This window comes from Onychomys torridus, chromosome 8 (genome assembly GCF_903995425.1).
Source record: "Onychomys torridus chromosome 8, mOncTor1.1, whole genome shotgun sequence".
Lineage (NCBI taxonomy): Eukaryota > Metazoa > Chordata > Mammalia > Rodentia > Cricetidae > Onychomys > Onychomys torridus.
This window is the reverse complement of record NC_050450.1, coordinates 71,723,626-71,737,833: the sequence shown is the minus strand read 5'-3', so window position 1 is coordinate 71,737,833 and position 14,208 is coordinate 71,723,626. Positions and strand designations below refer to the sequence as shown.

Below are 14,208 nucleotides of genomic sequence, written 5' to 3'. Positions count from 1 at the left end.
GGTGCATGACTATACAGGGGGGGCCTGACTGGGTCTGTGCCCCAGGATTCTTACTTAATCCTATCTGCAGAATCCCATCTTCAGTGTGTGGTAACAATGACAGATTCTAGGGCCTTGGATGTAGTCATATTGGAAAGCCATTGTTCAGTTTTGTACAGTGATCTGTACCTTGTCTCAGTTCTGAGGACCATCCATTCTCTCTGCTGTCCCATCCACTCAGAATGGAGTTGTGTCTCTCAACTTATACTATAACCCTCGAGGATGCCCTGACTTCCCTGACCATCACTCTCTTTTAGATCAGGATTGCTGGGAACATGCCATGCAATGGAACTCTTTGAAATGAAAGGTGGGTTCTGGACAGGTTCTACACTAGTCCTTTCTAACATGGTAGGGTTCAGCACTTGTGAATGGTGCGACTGAGAAGCAGAATTCAATTTTCTTCTGTTGCATTTCATTGAAATTTAAGTAGGCACTGTGGCCAGTGGCTAATGTATTCAACAGCTCAAATCTAGACAAAGGAAAGAGAAGCCAACTGTTCTAAATCCCCATCCTGTCAGACCTGCTCTAGGTCCCTTTCTATGGAGTAGCCTAGATGCCAGGAGTAGCTGATGGTGGGACAAGGAAGAAATTGTGCTTGTTGGCTCAGAGAAGAGGGTCCGCTTAAACTTTTATGCAGAAGGCAATGCTGAAATGTCTCTTAAGGCCATATTCTCCTTGTCTATGTTACTCAGGGGGTCATCCCTTTGGGGATCACAGAAGTGTGTCACTAGGAAAGATACTCAGTACAGGGTACTGACCTGGGGTTGACATGCAATGATACTGAGTGGCCTTTGGCAAGTTATTTCTCAGTCTTTAACCTCAGTTCCCAAAAAATGAGAGTTAGACTGGATGGCCTAAAGGATCCTTTCCCAGCTGCAACACACTGCCAGTCCATGCACCATTGACCAGAACTACTGTTCATTCAGTTCTACATTTCTCTCTGTCCTAGGTAGAGTAAGTGTGGCTGATAATTATTAAGTAGTCGTGGCTTGGGTCCATGATGTTTTACAGCCAAACCAGACACTTAGGCTCTGTCATCCCATTTGCTCTGTAATTTAGATTGCTGACCCATGAGCTAATATGAATTTCAGAAATCCTTGTTTCACACAAGGACACATGCTGGAGCTCAGAGAGGGAGATAAACCTTCTGGGGTTCTGTATACATTCCAATTCAGTGGACACTATTACCCCATTTACAGGTCAGAACCTTGAGCTATAGTAAGGTAAAGTGATTTTCTAATGTCACAGTGATAATAAGACAACGAAGTCCCCATGTGACTGAATCACATCTCTTCCCTCGGTCTTGTGTTGTTGTCCCAGTTACAGTTTCTCTCTGGAATGTCAATCTAATGACCCTTAGGATCAACAACGTCCCTCTGGATCCTTCTTTCCTGATGCTTCCCAAGCAAATCTACAAGCCTCAGAACCCCCTTGTCCCTGTGTCTGTTTCTTAATCTGTAAAACTGTAGGCACCAGTACCCACCTTCATACAGGTGTTAGCATTCCCATTAGAAGCATTGAGCAAAAGTGTTGAGTCCATGTAGCCAAGAGGACAAGGTAAGATCTCTGTATTTACTCATTGCTCACTGCCTTAGGAAACTGTAATTTATCCATAATAGCACCAGGCAGTTTCAACCCAAATGAAGATCAATTTAAAATCACAAACTATATTTTAAAGAAAGATTTATTATGAAAATGCATGAAACAAACTACATGATCTATCCACAATAGGAGAGGAACAGTAATGGTGGACCATCCCCATGGGAGACACATGTCCTTTAACTAAATATAAATAGTAGAAATAACACCAAATAAAATAACAAAGTATATATAAATACTCGATTAAGAAGGAGGAGAAGAATTCTGAATGGAAGGAACAAGGCACTTCTCAATGAGGATTGTCAGGGCTCAGGAGGCCTTCCTGAAGTGGTTCCTCCTGCAGCTCAGTTCAACTCCAAGTCATTCACATACTCATTGACCCAGGGCAGGCTGGGGTCAGCACAGACTTGCTTGCCTTTTCTGGTGAGGAATCTATAGAAGAAGGAGAGGACAGATGAGAATCCCAGGGGACCTTAGAGGACATCCAGCACTGTCCTTTGCCTGTGGTAGGCATCTCACTCTGTTGAGCATTGCTTCTCTGGGCAACCATGGTAGATGGGATCCTTCCTGGAAAACCCTGACACTAGACTTCCTGGAACTCTGTACTCTGGGTGGATAGTTGTGGCCCCAGGGGTTTTCCATATTAGGAAATGGTGAGTTTTATGATCAATATGATGATGTCTCCCCATTTTTCATGGCTCTGTGAAATGGTCTTTCTATGTAAGTATGCATCATTTTGACTGTTTTCTGATTTCATGGCCTCTGGATATCTTCCTCTCCAAGAGCTTCCACCCATTTTAATGACATTCAGTCACTATCAGAACTCAGAAAGTGATCTCATGACCTCACTGTTCTTAGACACAGCTTCAACTCTTATAACTGAATCCCTTCTGTTAGCCTTTTCACCTGAACCTGGCCCTTTCTGAGTCTTGCCCTCACCCCAGTGTGTACTCACACCACAGCTGGCTTGGAGCAAAGGCTGCTGGTCTCATAGTAATCTGTTACAAAGTTTCGAGGAAGCTTCCAAGCAGTGTAAGAAAAGCAGCAGGATGTGGGAGGGTCAGAGCCCACTGGAAGAAAAAGGCAGGGTAAGGTCAAACCTGCTATTCATTCTAGATCTTCCCCATGGACTACTAGGATCCAAAACATGGTCCCTTGAATGCATGGTCCTCCACCCAGAATGAGACTTTTACTCTAGAGTGTCCTCAAAAAAGAAAAAAAATTCCAGAAGATTCAAACTGGATTGAGTCTCAGAACACCTCTTAATTCCTTCAGGTTTCAAGTGGGGAAATCAAGGCAGAGAGACAGACAAGCTTAAACGAGAGAGAAAGCCAACTCAATATCTGTCTTCCAGTCCACCATTTTCCTCTATTGGCTCTTAATTCACAAGGAAACAGGAGCTTAAGTATTAGTGACTGTCTGGTAGTCTCTACTGTTAACAGCAGAGTGGACAATCTTCCCGTCTCCCTTTCTCCTCTGACCAAACCCCACTGTTGGATGGCCCCAGCTGGAAAACTGAACCCACTGGGTCTCCAAGGAAGCAGCAATGACAGAGTCCACTTACTTGGTGCTGAGAGCGCTGGAACCCAGAAGGCAGCCATGACCAGCAGGAGAGAGAGAGTAGACACACACAGCTTCATGGTGTTGCTGGGGGAGAGGTTGGTACAGAGCTGAGACTGCAGAGCTCAGAAGCTTCAGAAGCTGCAGAAGCTGGCTGAGTGTTGTGCTGATCTGAGTTGTGAACCCCTCTTTATAGAGACTCTGGGGCCTGGGACAGAGGTGGGGGTGCTGGGGGAAAACGAAATATCCTAAGTGAAGATGATGACACGGCATCAGGAAGGAAACTGAAGTTGCCCGAAAGTGAGGAGTTCCTCCAGATTGTCTTCCCCCAGCAGTGACATCACGGAAGAGAAAGGAGGGAGTTGGAGGGGAGAAGTGGGGTGCATGCTGGGGGGGAAGTGGTACACCAAGATAATGACTGAGATGTGGTGTGTGTGATTGTGAACCCCAGAGGAAGGATGCAGTATTCACACCTGCTAGCGAGGTCTGTGGATAGGAACTCGCTGCACTTGATGGTGGGCACCTCAGACAGTGGAGCCTTCATGTCAGTCTTTTCAGATTGTCCAGAATCTCTGGGACAAACATGGGGTGTGAGCACAGGCACAAAACCCTGACCAATCCAGAGTCTTCCACTTATAATATACCATCTGATCAGCAGCATTCAGTAGGGTTGTTTTAGCCTGTGCGAGGGATAGAAAAGAGAGACAGCAAGAGGGTGAGAGGCAGACAGAGGAAGAGAGATAACAGACAGAGGAGAGAGAGAGAGAGAGAGAGAGAGAGAGAGAGAGAGAGAGAGAGAGAATGAGCATGTGAGAGGGGCTTCAGGATATTTTGTTGGAATGATAAGAGAGGCAGAAAAAGAAACCAAGTTTGGGAGACCTAGACAAAGCATGTTCTAGTACACAAATAAGGACTGATACCCAGTGATGAGTATGTGCTGCAGACACAATGTGTAGCTCACCTAAGCAGATGGATGTTTTCTGGCAAGTCCCTAGGAAATGCTGCGTATTCTAGCCTCTGGGGATCTGTGTAGGAGATGCAGCCTACCAATCAATGCTGTGGGTACAGTCAGACAAAATCTAGGGCAAGAGAGTGGAACTAGATGATGGACCCAGTCTTGCTTACCTTTTGTCTCAATTACCTTGACTCACAAGATCAGCTTGCCCAGACCTCACACTGCAGCATCTTCTCACTGACAGAAAACAAAAGAATGAAGAGGAAGCCAGACCACTTCAGAGCTTCCATGTTAAAAGCTGGGAGGGGCAGGGCAGCATCCTGCGGTACTTCACTGTCATTTCACAAAGTACAGGTTTGTCCTTCCTCATTCTTCCTCTTCTCCCAAAGCCCAGACCACACTCCCTCATCTCTGCTGTTCTTTCTGCCCTCAGCCTCCTCACCTAGCTCCCTTGTGTTCTGTGTTCACTGACAGCACACAAGCTAGTCTTTCTCATGACCTTTCAGGGTTGATGCAGCTTCATGGTCACACATCAAAGGCCTGTGTCTTGTCTCTTGGTCCACATGGACTTCATTTTTCATGGGATTTCAATTCACCCAACTTCTTACTCATCTTCTGTTTGTGAGGGCAGACACAGTGGAATAAAGCCTCCTCCTTCCCTCAAGAAGAAGCCTATTGATGCAGGGCCAGTGATTGAAACAAGTGTCCCATGAGGTGGAATAAGGCGGCACATGAAAGATAGTAATAGGGCATCAAGGAGTCTGAGGATGAAGGGTGTCCCTCATGTGTAAGTAGAAAGTTCTGAGGAAGGTTGAAATTCACTGGGCTAAGGAGGGACCTCTGCTACATCAGCCAGTGTGATCATCAGCATTTGACTGAGGGACTGCTCTACCTGCTCTGGTGCACAGAATTATGGTCGATATGAATGAATGGTCTGTGAGTTGGAGTCTTACTGTAAGCAAATCATGCTCAGTAAAGGTGAGGACTATTCGAGGATAGAATTGGAGCGAGTCTCACACTACATCACATTGCCTTCATGTTACAGACAGAAAAACTGGGGTATGCAGAGGACTCTCTTAAACCAATAGTGTGGGGCAGAGCCTGTCAGCGGTCTGACTTCATGCTGGTCCTTCATTCCAGTGACTGTCAACCCTTAGAAAGTGGGAACTTGAGTATTATGACTGTCTACAGGGTACTAGAGGACAGTAGACTCTTGGGACAGATTAAAGATTCCTGGAGGAAACAGAACATATGTCTATGTGGATAAACTGGCCTCTCCTGCAGGCAGTGTGAGGATTAAGACTGTTAGAGAGACCACTGAGGATTGGGGCTCAAGAGTGGGAGCATGCTTTTTAGTTAAAAAACTGGGGATTTACAAAAACATGTAAATGATAGGAATTGTGGTTAACACTTAACACAGCACTTACCATGAGCCAGTACTAGCCTAAGTACTAATCTGTTTAATTCTCCTAGTGGTCCTTTGAAGTGGGTGTCATTTTTAGTTCCTGTTACACATGAGCACAGATAGGTAAGTAATCTACAGAAAAATGCACAGCTGATACACCACGGAGTTGGAAATGAAACCAAGGAAGTCTGGCTCTAAGATAAGTAAGTCTGAAAAGGAAACTTGCTTCACTATAAATTTCTGTAAAAGCTTAAAGACCACGTCCTGTGAGTGTGCTGCAGTCGCTTGGGTCATGTGATTATGAGTTTTAGAATCCATCAACATCTCTGTCTCTCTCTCTCTGTAATCTCAGAAGTTTGGAAATTTTAATACTGATTTTCAAGGAGCTGGGGTTGGGGCAGCACACTGACACATGTGATGTGAAGCAGAAGGGGGCACCAGGGAAGGATGGGGCAACAGGAATGGGAGAGGAGCAAACTAATTTACAGTTAAGGAATGAAGGTATGGGGGCTGGACAGCTGGACAGATGGCTCAGTGGTTAAGAGCACTGACTGCTCTCCCAGAGGACCCAGGTTCAATTCCCAGCACCCACATGGCAGCTCATAACTGTCTATAACTGTACGGGTTCCAGTTTTCTCTTCTGGTGTTCAGACAGATATGCAGACAAAACACCCATATATATATAAAATAAATAAATCTTTTTAAGTAATAAAATTATATGTAAACTAAAAAATAGTTTTTCTTTATTGACCTAAATATGGATCCCCATGGCTGCCATGGAATAGATTTGTGCCCATGATTTCCCATGATTTGCAGAAAAAGGATACTCTGTCCTGTCAAGTTGGCCCTCATCACAGACAGCCCTGGGCAGTTCTCTGGGGCATGGTCTTGGTGTTCAGGAAGTCTGAAGAAGGGCTTGAAATCCAGGTAGGCAGGCTTGGGCCAGGTCACAGGGAAGTTTCCATGCCACTGGAAACAACAACTGAATGGATTTGAAGAATGTCACTGGAAGGGCAAACAGTCTGGGGCTTTAGCAAGAGCACTTTGGCAAAGCTGGGAGGAAATCCTGCTTCTAGTTTGCTGCTTGTGGCCCTGCTGAGTAACTCAGAGGGCTGACCTCAGCAGTGGGCATGTGAGCAATGTGGAGACTGTTATTTTTTTAGATAAATTAGAACAAGGAGAGTTCAATGAGAGATGCATGAATCTCCCTGGGAAGTGGAAACAGAATAGATATCATGGGTGAATGGTGTTGGGGTCGGGGAGATGGGGAGCATGGAAGGCAGGCATGGGAATAGGATGGATCAGATTGGGGAGGATGGAGGGAGAGTATTGGAGAGGGCCAACTGGAATTTGGGCAGGGGCATCTCAGAGAGGAACTAGAGACCTAGTGCAATGGAAACTCCCAGGAATCTATGAGGATGACCCTAGCTAAGACTCCTAGCAATGGAGGATATAGAACTGAACTGGCCTCCTGTAACCAGGCGAGACTTCCAATGGACGGACTGGGACACCAACCCAGCCACAAAACCTTCGACCTACAATTTGTCCTGCTTACAATATGTGCTGGGGTAAAGGTAGCTCAGAATTTGTGGCAGTGGCCAACCAATGATTGGTCTAGCTTGAGACCCATGCCATGAGAGGGATCCTGTGCCTGACACTGCCTGGAAGACCAAAACCCAGAGGCTGTATAGCCCAGAGACGTAGGATAAAACCAAACATTACTAGCAAAAAAAAAAAATAATAAAGTCAGTGAAATGATTGCTATACTCAGATTGGTTCCAAGTCCAATAGTCATAGAGAGACTTCATCCTGCAACTGATGGGAGCAGATGCAGAGTCCCACAGCCAAATATTAGGTGGAGCTCAGGGAATCCAGTGAAAGAATTGGAGAAAGGAGTACAGGAGCCAGAGAGTTCAAGGACACCTCAAGAAAACCTACAGAATCAACTAACCTGAACTCATAGGGTCTCACAGAGACTGAATTGACAACTATGGCGCCCACATGGGGCTGACCCAGGACCTTTGTATATATGTTACTATTGTATAGTTTGATCTTCTTGTGGGACTCCTAACAGTGGATGCAGGGGCTGTCTCTGACTCTTTTACCTGCTTTTGGGACCCATTTCCTCATGCTGGGCTGCCTTGTCCAGTCTTACTATAAAGGAAGTACTTAGTCTTGTTGCAACTTGATATGCCATGTTTGGTTGATATCCATGGGAGGCCTGTCCTTTTCTGAAAAGAATGGAGAAGGAGTGGATGCGGGGAGGGCTGGGAGGAGAGGAGAGGGAGGAAACTGTGGTCAGGATGGATATATGAGAGAATAAATAAAAAGAAAAAAGAAAAAAAAGAAATTATTTGAGGTGCTTTCATTTCATTTTATTTTTTGGTTTGTTTTAAAGATCTATTTTATTTTTAATTGTGTGTGTGTGTGTGTGTGTGTGTGTGTGTGTGTGTGTGTGTGTGTGTCTATGTGTGGGTGTTCATGAAAGCCAGCAGCATCTGATGCCCTGGAGCTGAAGTACAGGTGGTTGTGAGATGCCCAAATGGGCGCTGGGAATTGAACTCAGCTCTTCTGCAAGAGCCCTTTCTTAACTTCTGAAGTCATATCTCCAGCACACCGCCACACCCCAGTTTTAATTTCCAATGTAGACTAGAGAAGGTGACTAATAGATGTAGGAAGTTGGAAGTTGTGGGAGCAGAGAGAGGAGTCAAAGTGACTGTCACTTCCTGGTGCTCTGGTTTGGAAGCTAGATAAGACAAGATGTTTTCTGGGGACAGGTGATACCATATTCCAGGGTGGATGGAATCCAGTATCAAGATATGCAACCTGATCTACTGTGGAGGAACGCGCGCGCACACACACACACACACACAGAGAGAGAGAGAGAGAGAGAGAGAGAGAGAGAGAGAGAGAGAGAGAGAGAGAGAGAGAGAGAAGAGGAAATGGCAAGAACTCAACCCTTCCATGACTCATCCAATGTGTGTGTGTTAAGCACATACTACACGTACAAGCATTTTCCAATCCAAGTGAAAACAGAGTGAAGGGCTATTTCCTGGCTTGGGGATTGATAAAAAATTCTTACAACTCTATAGACACTAAGGATTATATATTCCATCAATTGCCTTCAATTCAAAGAATGAAATTCTAAGAATTAGAGACTAGGTCAGGAGACCCACCATGTTACATTCATCATGTGCTAGGATTTATTACCTAGACTCCACCAAGAAGACATGGTCTGAATTTGTTTAAAACCAACAGGGCATCATTCAAATTTTACAACGAAACCTCACATAGATGACTGAGGACCCATTGCTGGAAGTGCTGTAATGCTGGAAGTAGAAAGTGTCCATTGTCGAAAAGTGACTGACTTGGCAGTTTTCATTTCCTCTTCTAGCTCCCTCTGCTCTTAGAATCCAGCTCTCAGAAACTGAATCATAGGTATGAAGGTGGCTTCCTAAGAAGTGAGAGAGTGATGGGGGGGCAGTGTGGCTGCCTGATGGTTGGGGGACAGAAACAGTAGATAGACAAAGAAACATGGTCTGTTCAGAAGGTCCTGATGAGATTGGGCACATTCAAGGTGGTATGGGATGACTGTGTGTTGTTTTGAGAGACAGGGTCTCACATACCCAAGGCTAACCTCAAACTAATTATGTAGCGGAGGATGACCTTGAGCCTCTGATTCTCCTGCCTCCAGCTTGAGAGTGCTGGGATTACAGGCATGTCTCCTGGTTTTCCTGAGGTGTAGTTTACAATGAAACAAGTGATTATGACACTTTTCTTTAGAACTGATAGCAAGTGGGAAGGGAGTTGGATGCCCCGTCCCTGGTGAAACTGCCATTGCCCTTGATCTTGTCTTTGCTTTAAGCCTCTTGCTTCCAGCATTAGCAGTCATCAGGAGGAATGGAAGCAGAGCCTGTGTGCTTTAAAGACTAAAAGAGCCAGGGGACTAGGACACATGTTTCTAGAAGCACCAGCCCACAGCCCAATGTGAATGGGGGAGAGTTCACAAAGCCCCACCCCCAGATGAAAAACTACAGGCAAGCTGTTGAGAGAGGGACAATCAGTTTTCTCCAGGGATGATCCTCCAATGGGTTATCCAAATGCAAGTGATCAGCCTCAAACACATGTACACAAGAGCAATGATAAATGGGCTCACTAGCTTGTATATAATATATGTATATATATATATATATATATATATATATGTGTGTGTGTGTGTGTGTGTGTGTGTGTGTGTGTGTGTGTGTGTATGTATGTATATATATATATTTCAGTAATAATTATAGAAGAAGAGGTCAGAGTTTGAGAGGAAGTTGGGGGCCATGGGAGAAGTTGGGGAGGGGGAGGAGTAGAAATGATGTACCACAGTATGTGGGGACCAGTGGAGTGTCAGTTCGAATGAGGTAGGAAGGAAATCCAGTTCAACACTACTCAACAGTCTGTGTTGGTTCAAACTTCTAGAGTCTGACACCGGACACTTTATTTTAGGCACATTTAAGTATAGTACAGTTTTTTTTTGGGGGGGGGGGTTCCTGATGTAACAATCCCCTGTGCACAAGGAAGCATAATTACATTGAAACTCTTCTCAAAATACATGTCACTTCTTCCATGAAGATGGGTTCTAGAGAGAGGCTACATATGTTATCTTAAGGGCCCAGGGGAGAATCTTGTGTGGTCTTGGTCACATGGCTAACACAGAGGTCATTTGGGCTATTAACCACTTCCTGTCATGGTTGTGGGATCTTGGGGGAGCCCCTAGACATACAGATTATGCAAAGGTCACCTAGACTATTAAGTATTTCCAGTGGTGGTTGTTGGGGAGTTGGGGGAGCCCCTGGCCATACAAATAATTTGAAGTTCACCTACGCCATTCTACCTCTGGTCTTGCTTGTGGGACCTTGGTATGGCCCTACAGAAAGCACAGATCACCAGGCTATTAACCACCTCAATTTCCAGCCTTCTGGGTGGAAAACAGGTTATACATCTCTCTCATTGAAGAGACAACCCTGTGTGTTTGACATTCCTGGTTTCCCAGAGCTTGCCTGTGAACACAGGACATCTGTGCTCCCAATAACCGTACTAATGTTCTAAAAAATTAAGTTAAAAATGCTATACCATAACAATAAGAAATGTTACGGACACAGGAGTGAAGCACATTTTAAACCATTAAACTTAGCCTCTAGTTACTAGTAATTCATTTCCATTCACTCTTAGATGAGAATTCTTTCCTAAACTTTATTAATTTTTATTGTATGCATATGAGGGTTTTGCCTGCATGTATGTATATACACCATGTAACTGCCTTATGCCCGAGAAAGTCAGAAGAGGGCATTGGATCCCCTGTAACTGTAACTGCAGTTACAGGTCGTTGTGAGCTGTTATGTGGGTGCTGGACACTGAACTCAGGTCCTTTGCAAGGGCATGCAGTGCTCTTAACTTCTGAGCCATCTCTCAAGCCCCAGATAAGAGAATTCCTCATACGAAATCATGGAATCAGGAAAGCTCAATCTTAGGAAGCCTTTGATGTTACAAGCAGCACATTATACTATTGTTCTGGTTGTGTTTCATTTCAGGGGACAGGTAGTGAAATGTACCTCATTTCAAAATGCTCTAGAGGGCTGGCAAGATTTCTTAGCAGGTAACATAATTTGCCTCCTATGCTTGACTATCTGAGTTCCCTGAAATGAGGAAAATGATGAATGAATCCTGTCCTCTGACCTCCACATGCATGCTATGGCACATGGCACATTCACATACACATAAACACATACGTGCCGTGCACACATGCAATACAGTGATAATAACCATACTAGAATGAAAAATGAAAAAAATGTAACTCTATAGACACTTGGGAAAGACACAGTTCCTAAGGTGTGTCCTTGTTTTACTTATGCCTGAAGCCCTCTGCCATTTTCTTGTATCTAATCTATAAACTCCAATTCTTCTGGGGGAAATTTTGAAGCCTCCTTGGTTCAGCTCACCTCAATTTAGTTTCACCATTCTGCTCCCCCAAAATGGTCTGTCATTCCACTGAACCCACAAAGTCACACCTTTCCCACTCCATCCATGTACATTCAGATCTTGTGTGATTTTTAAAAATTTCTTGATATTATAATTATATAAATTCCCCATTCCTTTTTATTTCCACACACACACACACACACTCCACTTACCCCCCTTGCTCTCTCTCTCAAATTCATGACCTCTTTTTCTTTAATTGTCCTCACATATGTGTGTGTGTGTGTGTGTGTGTGTGTGTGTGTGTGTGTGTGTGTGTTCTTAAAAACAACCTGCTCAGTCTATGTGTTACTTGTATGCATGTTTTCAGGGCTGACCATTTAGTGTCAGATAACCAATTGGTGCTCTCCCCTGAGGAAGACTATTTCTCCCCCTGCCCCCAGCAAGCCTTCACTGCCTGTAGTTCTTTGTCTAGTGTTGAGGCTCCCTATGCTTTCCTCCTTCCAATGGCTTGTCTGTTGGTGTCGTCCTTGCTCAGGTCATGGTCAGGCAGGTGGGACTTCATTGTAGCTTCTCTGATATTTCTAGGAGGCACAATTTCACTGCCGACTTCTTGGTCCTCTGGCCCTTACCATCTTTCTGCCCCTCTCCTGCAACAACCCCTGAGTACAGGAGCTGTGTGACTTTACAGTTCTGCGTTTTGATGAGGTGTGATTTTTCTTTTTCTTTTCCTTTTTCTTTCTTTCTTTCTTCCTTCCTTCCTTCCTTCCTTCCTTCCTTCCTTCCTTCCTTCCTTCCTTCCTCCCTCCCTTCCTTCCTTCCTTTCTTTCTTTCTTTTTGAGACAGGGTTTCTCTGTGTAGCTTTGGACCCTTTCCTGGAACTCACTCTATAGACCAGGCTGGCCTTGAACTCACAGAGATCTGCCTGCCTCTGCCTCCTGAGTACTGGGATTAAAGGTGTGTACCACCACTGCCCGGCCTAATGGGTAATCATTTTAGAAGTTGCTTTCAACCTCTGTATTTGCTGCTTTCAGCAAATGATAAACATGCATTGTTCTGGATCGGGCACATGGAAGAGTACATAATTTAATATTAAAGCCGTGCATGCTCTTAGGTTGTAAATGTTGATTACATGGGAAATCCAAGGCAAATAACATTGATAGTTACATTGTTCTCTTAAAGGCAGGTTAAAGAAGCAGGCTGAGTACACAGTAGGACAGCAGTCTGAAGTCTTAAGTGATCTCAAGGTACATTATTAACTCTGGGTGTGAACTCCAGTAAAAGTTCTAGTCCTTAGAATGTATGAGACATTTTTACATGATATTGCATCGCCACAGCCTGCCTGATAATTCTAGTCTTAGAAGGCAGAGATTGGGGATCCCCAGAGCAAGCTGGTTAGCAAGACCAGCCGTATTAGTGAGCTCTGGATTTGATTGAGAGACCCTGCCTCAAGGAATAATATGGAAGACTGATGGTGTTATAATTCCTGATGTTAATCTTGGGCTCCCATATGCACACACATACACATACACTCACACACAAGCAGACCACAAGCACAAAAGCACGCATGCAGCACGCGCATGCACACACACACTTGCTTTCAGGCATGGTGCCACATGCTTGCCATCCTAGCACTCTTGAGCTTGAGGCAGAAGGATCATAATTTTGACTACCTAGTGAGACCTTGCCTCCAAAAAACTGAAATTAAAAGCATTTAAAATTAAAACATTTGATAACAGCTTACTTTTAAACTGGTGATATTGAAAAATGCTTTAAACTTTAAAAAATGTTTTAAATGAGTTCATGAATATATAACTGACCTGGAAGGTAATAATCTCACTAAATAAAATAAGAAAATCACAAAATATAAGAAAATTAATCACTCACAGGCCTATCACATAAAGTATTACTAATTCTTTAAAGCTTTTATTTCTAATGATTTTTATTTCCATATTACTTTTATGTATAATGCATGAGTTTGACATGGAACTCTGTGTATATTCCTAGATATTTATAGAATTCTTTGCTTTGTAAAAGTTGTACAATTTTTCTTGATATTTTTAGCACTGATGTTATAACTGTATTTATGTCATTTTCTTCTTTTTTTTTTTTTTTCCCTCCAGAGTTGAGGACCGAACCCAGGGCCTTGCCCTTGCTAGGCAAGAGCTTTGCCTCTGAGCTAAATCCCTAACCCCCATTTTATTCATTTTAAGAGCGTCATAAATAAGCAAACTAATGTACATACTATAATTTGATTTATAAACCTTTCATAGTGAAAGTTCAGTCTCCTTAGTTCAGAGTTATAATGACACCTGGCCAGCTGTCTCTGTGTTTAAAGATGCCTTTATATTTGGGTTGTTTCCACACCTTTCCTAGAAAGGCTTTTTCTAGATTAATAGGCATAAATATTTTTAGGCTCCTCACAGATTGGCACCCACACCTGAAGTATCATTATGATCCACAACTACTGTTTAACCCAGTGGCCTAGTCATTCTGTGACTGATGAGTGGACAAATATCTGAAATGTGACCTCACGTCATTCCCCATCACTCTAGCTGGGAATGCTTTAACTCCATCCCTCATGTTGGGGGGGGCGGCTGTTGTGCCACCATTGACAGCTACTCCATCCGTGTGGTTAGAGGAGCTGAGAAATGACAGAGTTTCCGTTCCATGGTTAGGAACTGGGCTGAAG

General features: G+C 44.0%; 1 protein-coding gene across 1 annotated transcript; it reads right to left on the bottom strand.

Annotated features, from left to right (window-relative positions):
• Positions 1-1,926: 1,926 nt before the first annotated feature.
• Positions 1,927-3,295, bottom strand: LOC118588220 (C-C motif chemokine 4-like). The gene is made up of 3 exons (XM_036194421.1): positions 3,203-3,295; positions 2,594-2,708; positions 1,927-2,070 (listed from the first exon to the last, which is right to left on the bottom strand). The coding sequence occupies exons 1-3, from the start codon at positions 3,276-3,278 to the stop codon at positions 1,983-1,985; spliced, it is 279 nt and encodes a 92-aa protein (XP_036050314.1). The 5' UTR covers positions 3,279-3,295; the 3' UTR covers positions 1,927-1,982.
• Positions 3,296-14,208: the final 10,913 nt, after the last annotated feature.

What these genes read in the sequence shown, in the direction of transcription:
- LOC118588220 (XM_036194421.1), bottom strand. Translation starts at nt 3,278, where the DNA reads ATGAAGCTGTGTGTGTCTACTCTCTCTCTCCTGCTGGTCATGGCTGCC. An exon ending in TCCAGCGCTCTCAGCACCAA is followed by an intron (nt 2,709 to 3,202) that starts GTAAGTGGACTC and finishes TTTTTCTTCCAG; the next exon opens with TGGGCTCTGACCCTCCCACA. An exon ending in TGCTCCAAGCCAGCTGTGGT is followed by an intron (nt 2,071 to 2,593) that starts GTGAGTACACAC and finishes CTTCTTCTATAG; the next exon opens with ATTCCTCACCAGAAAAGGCA.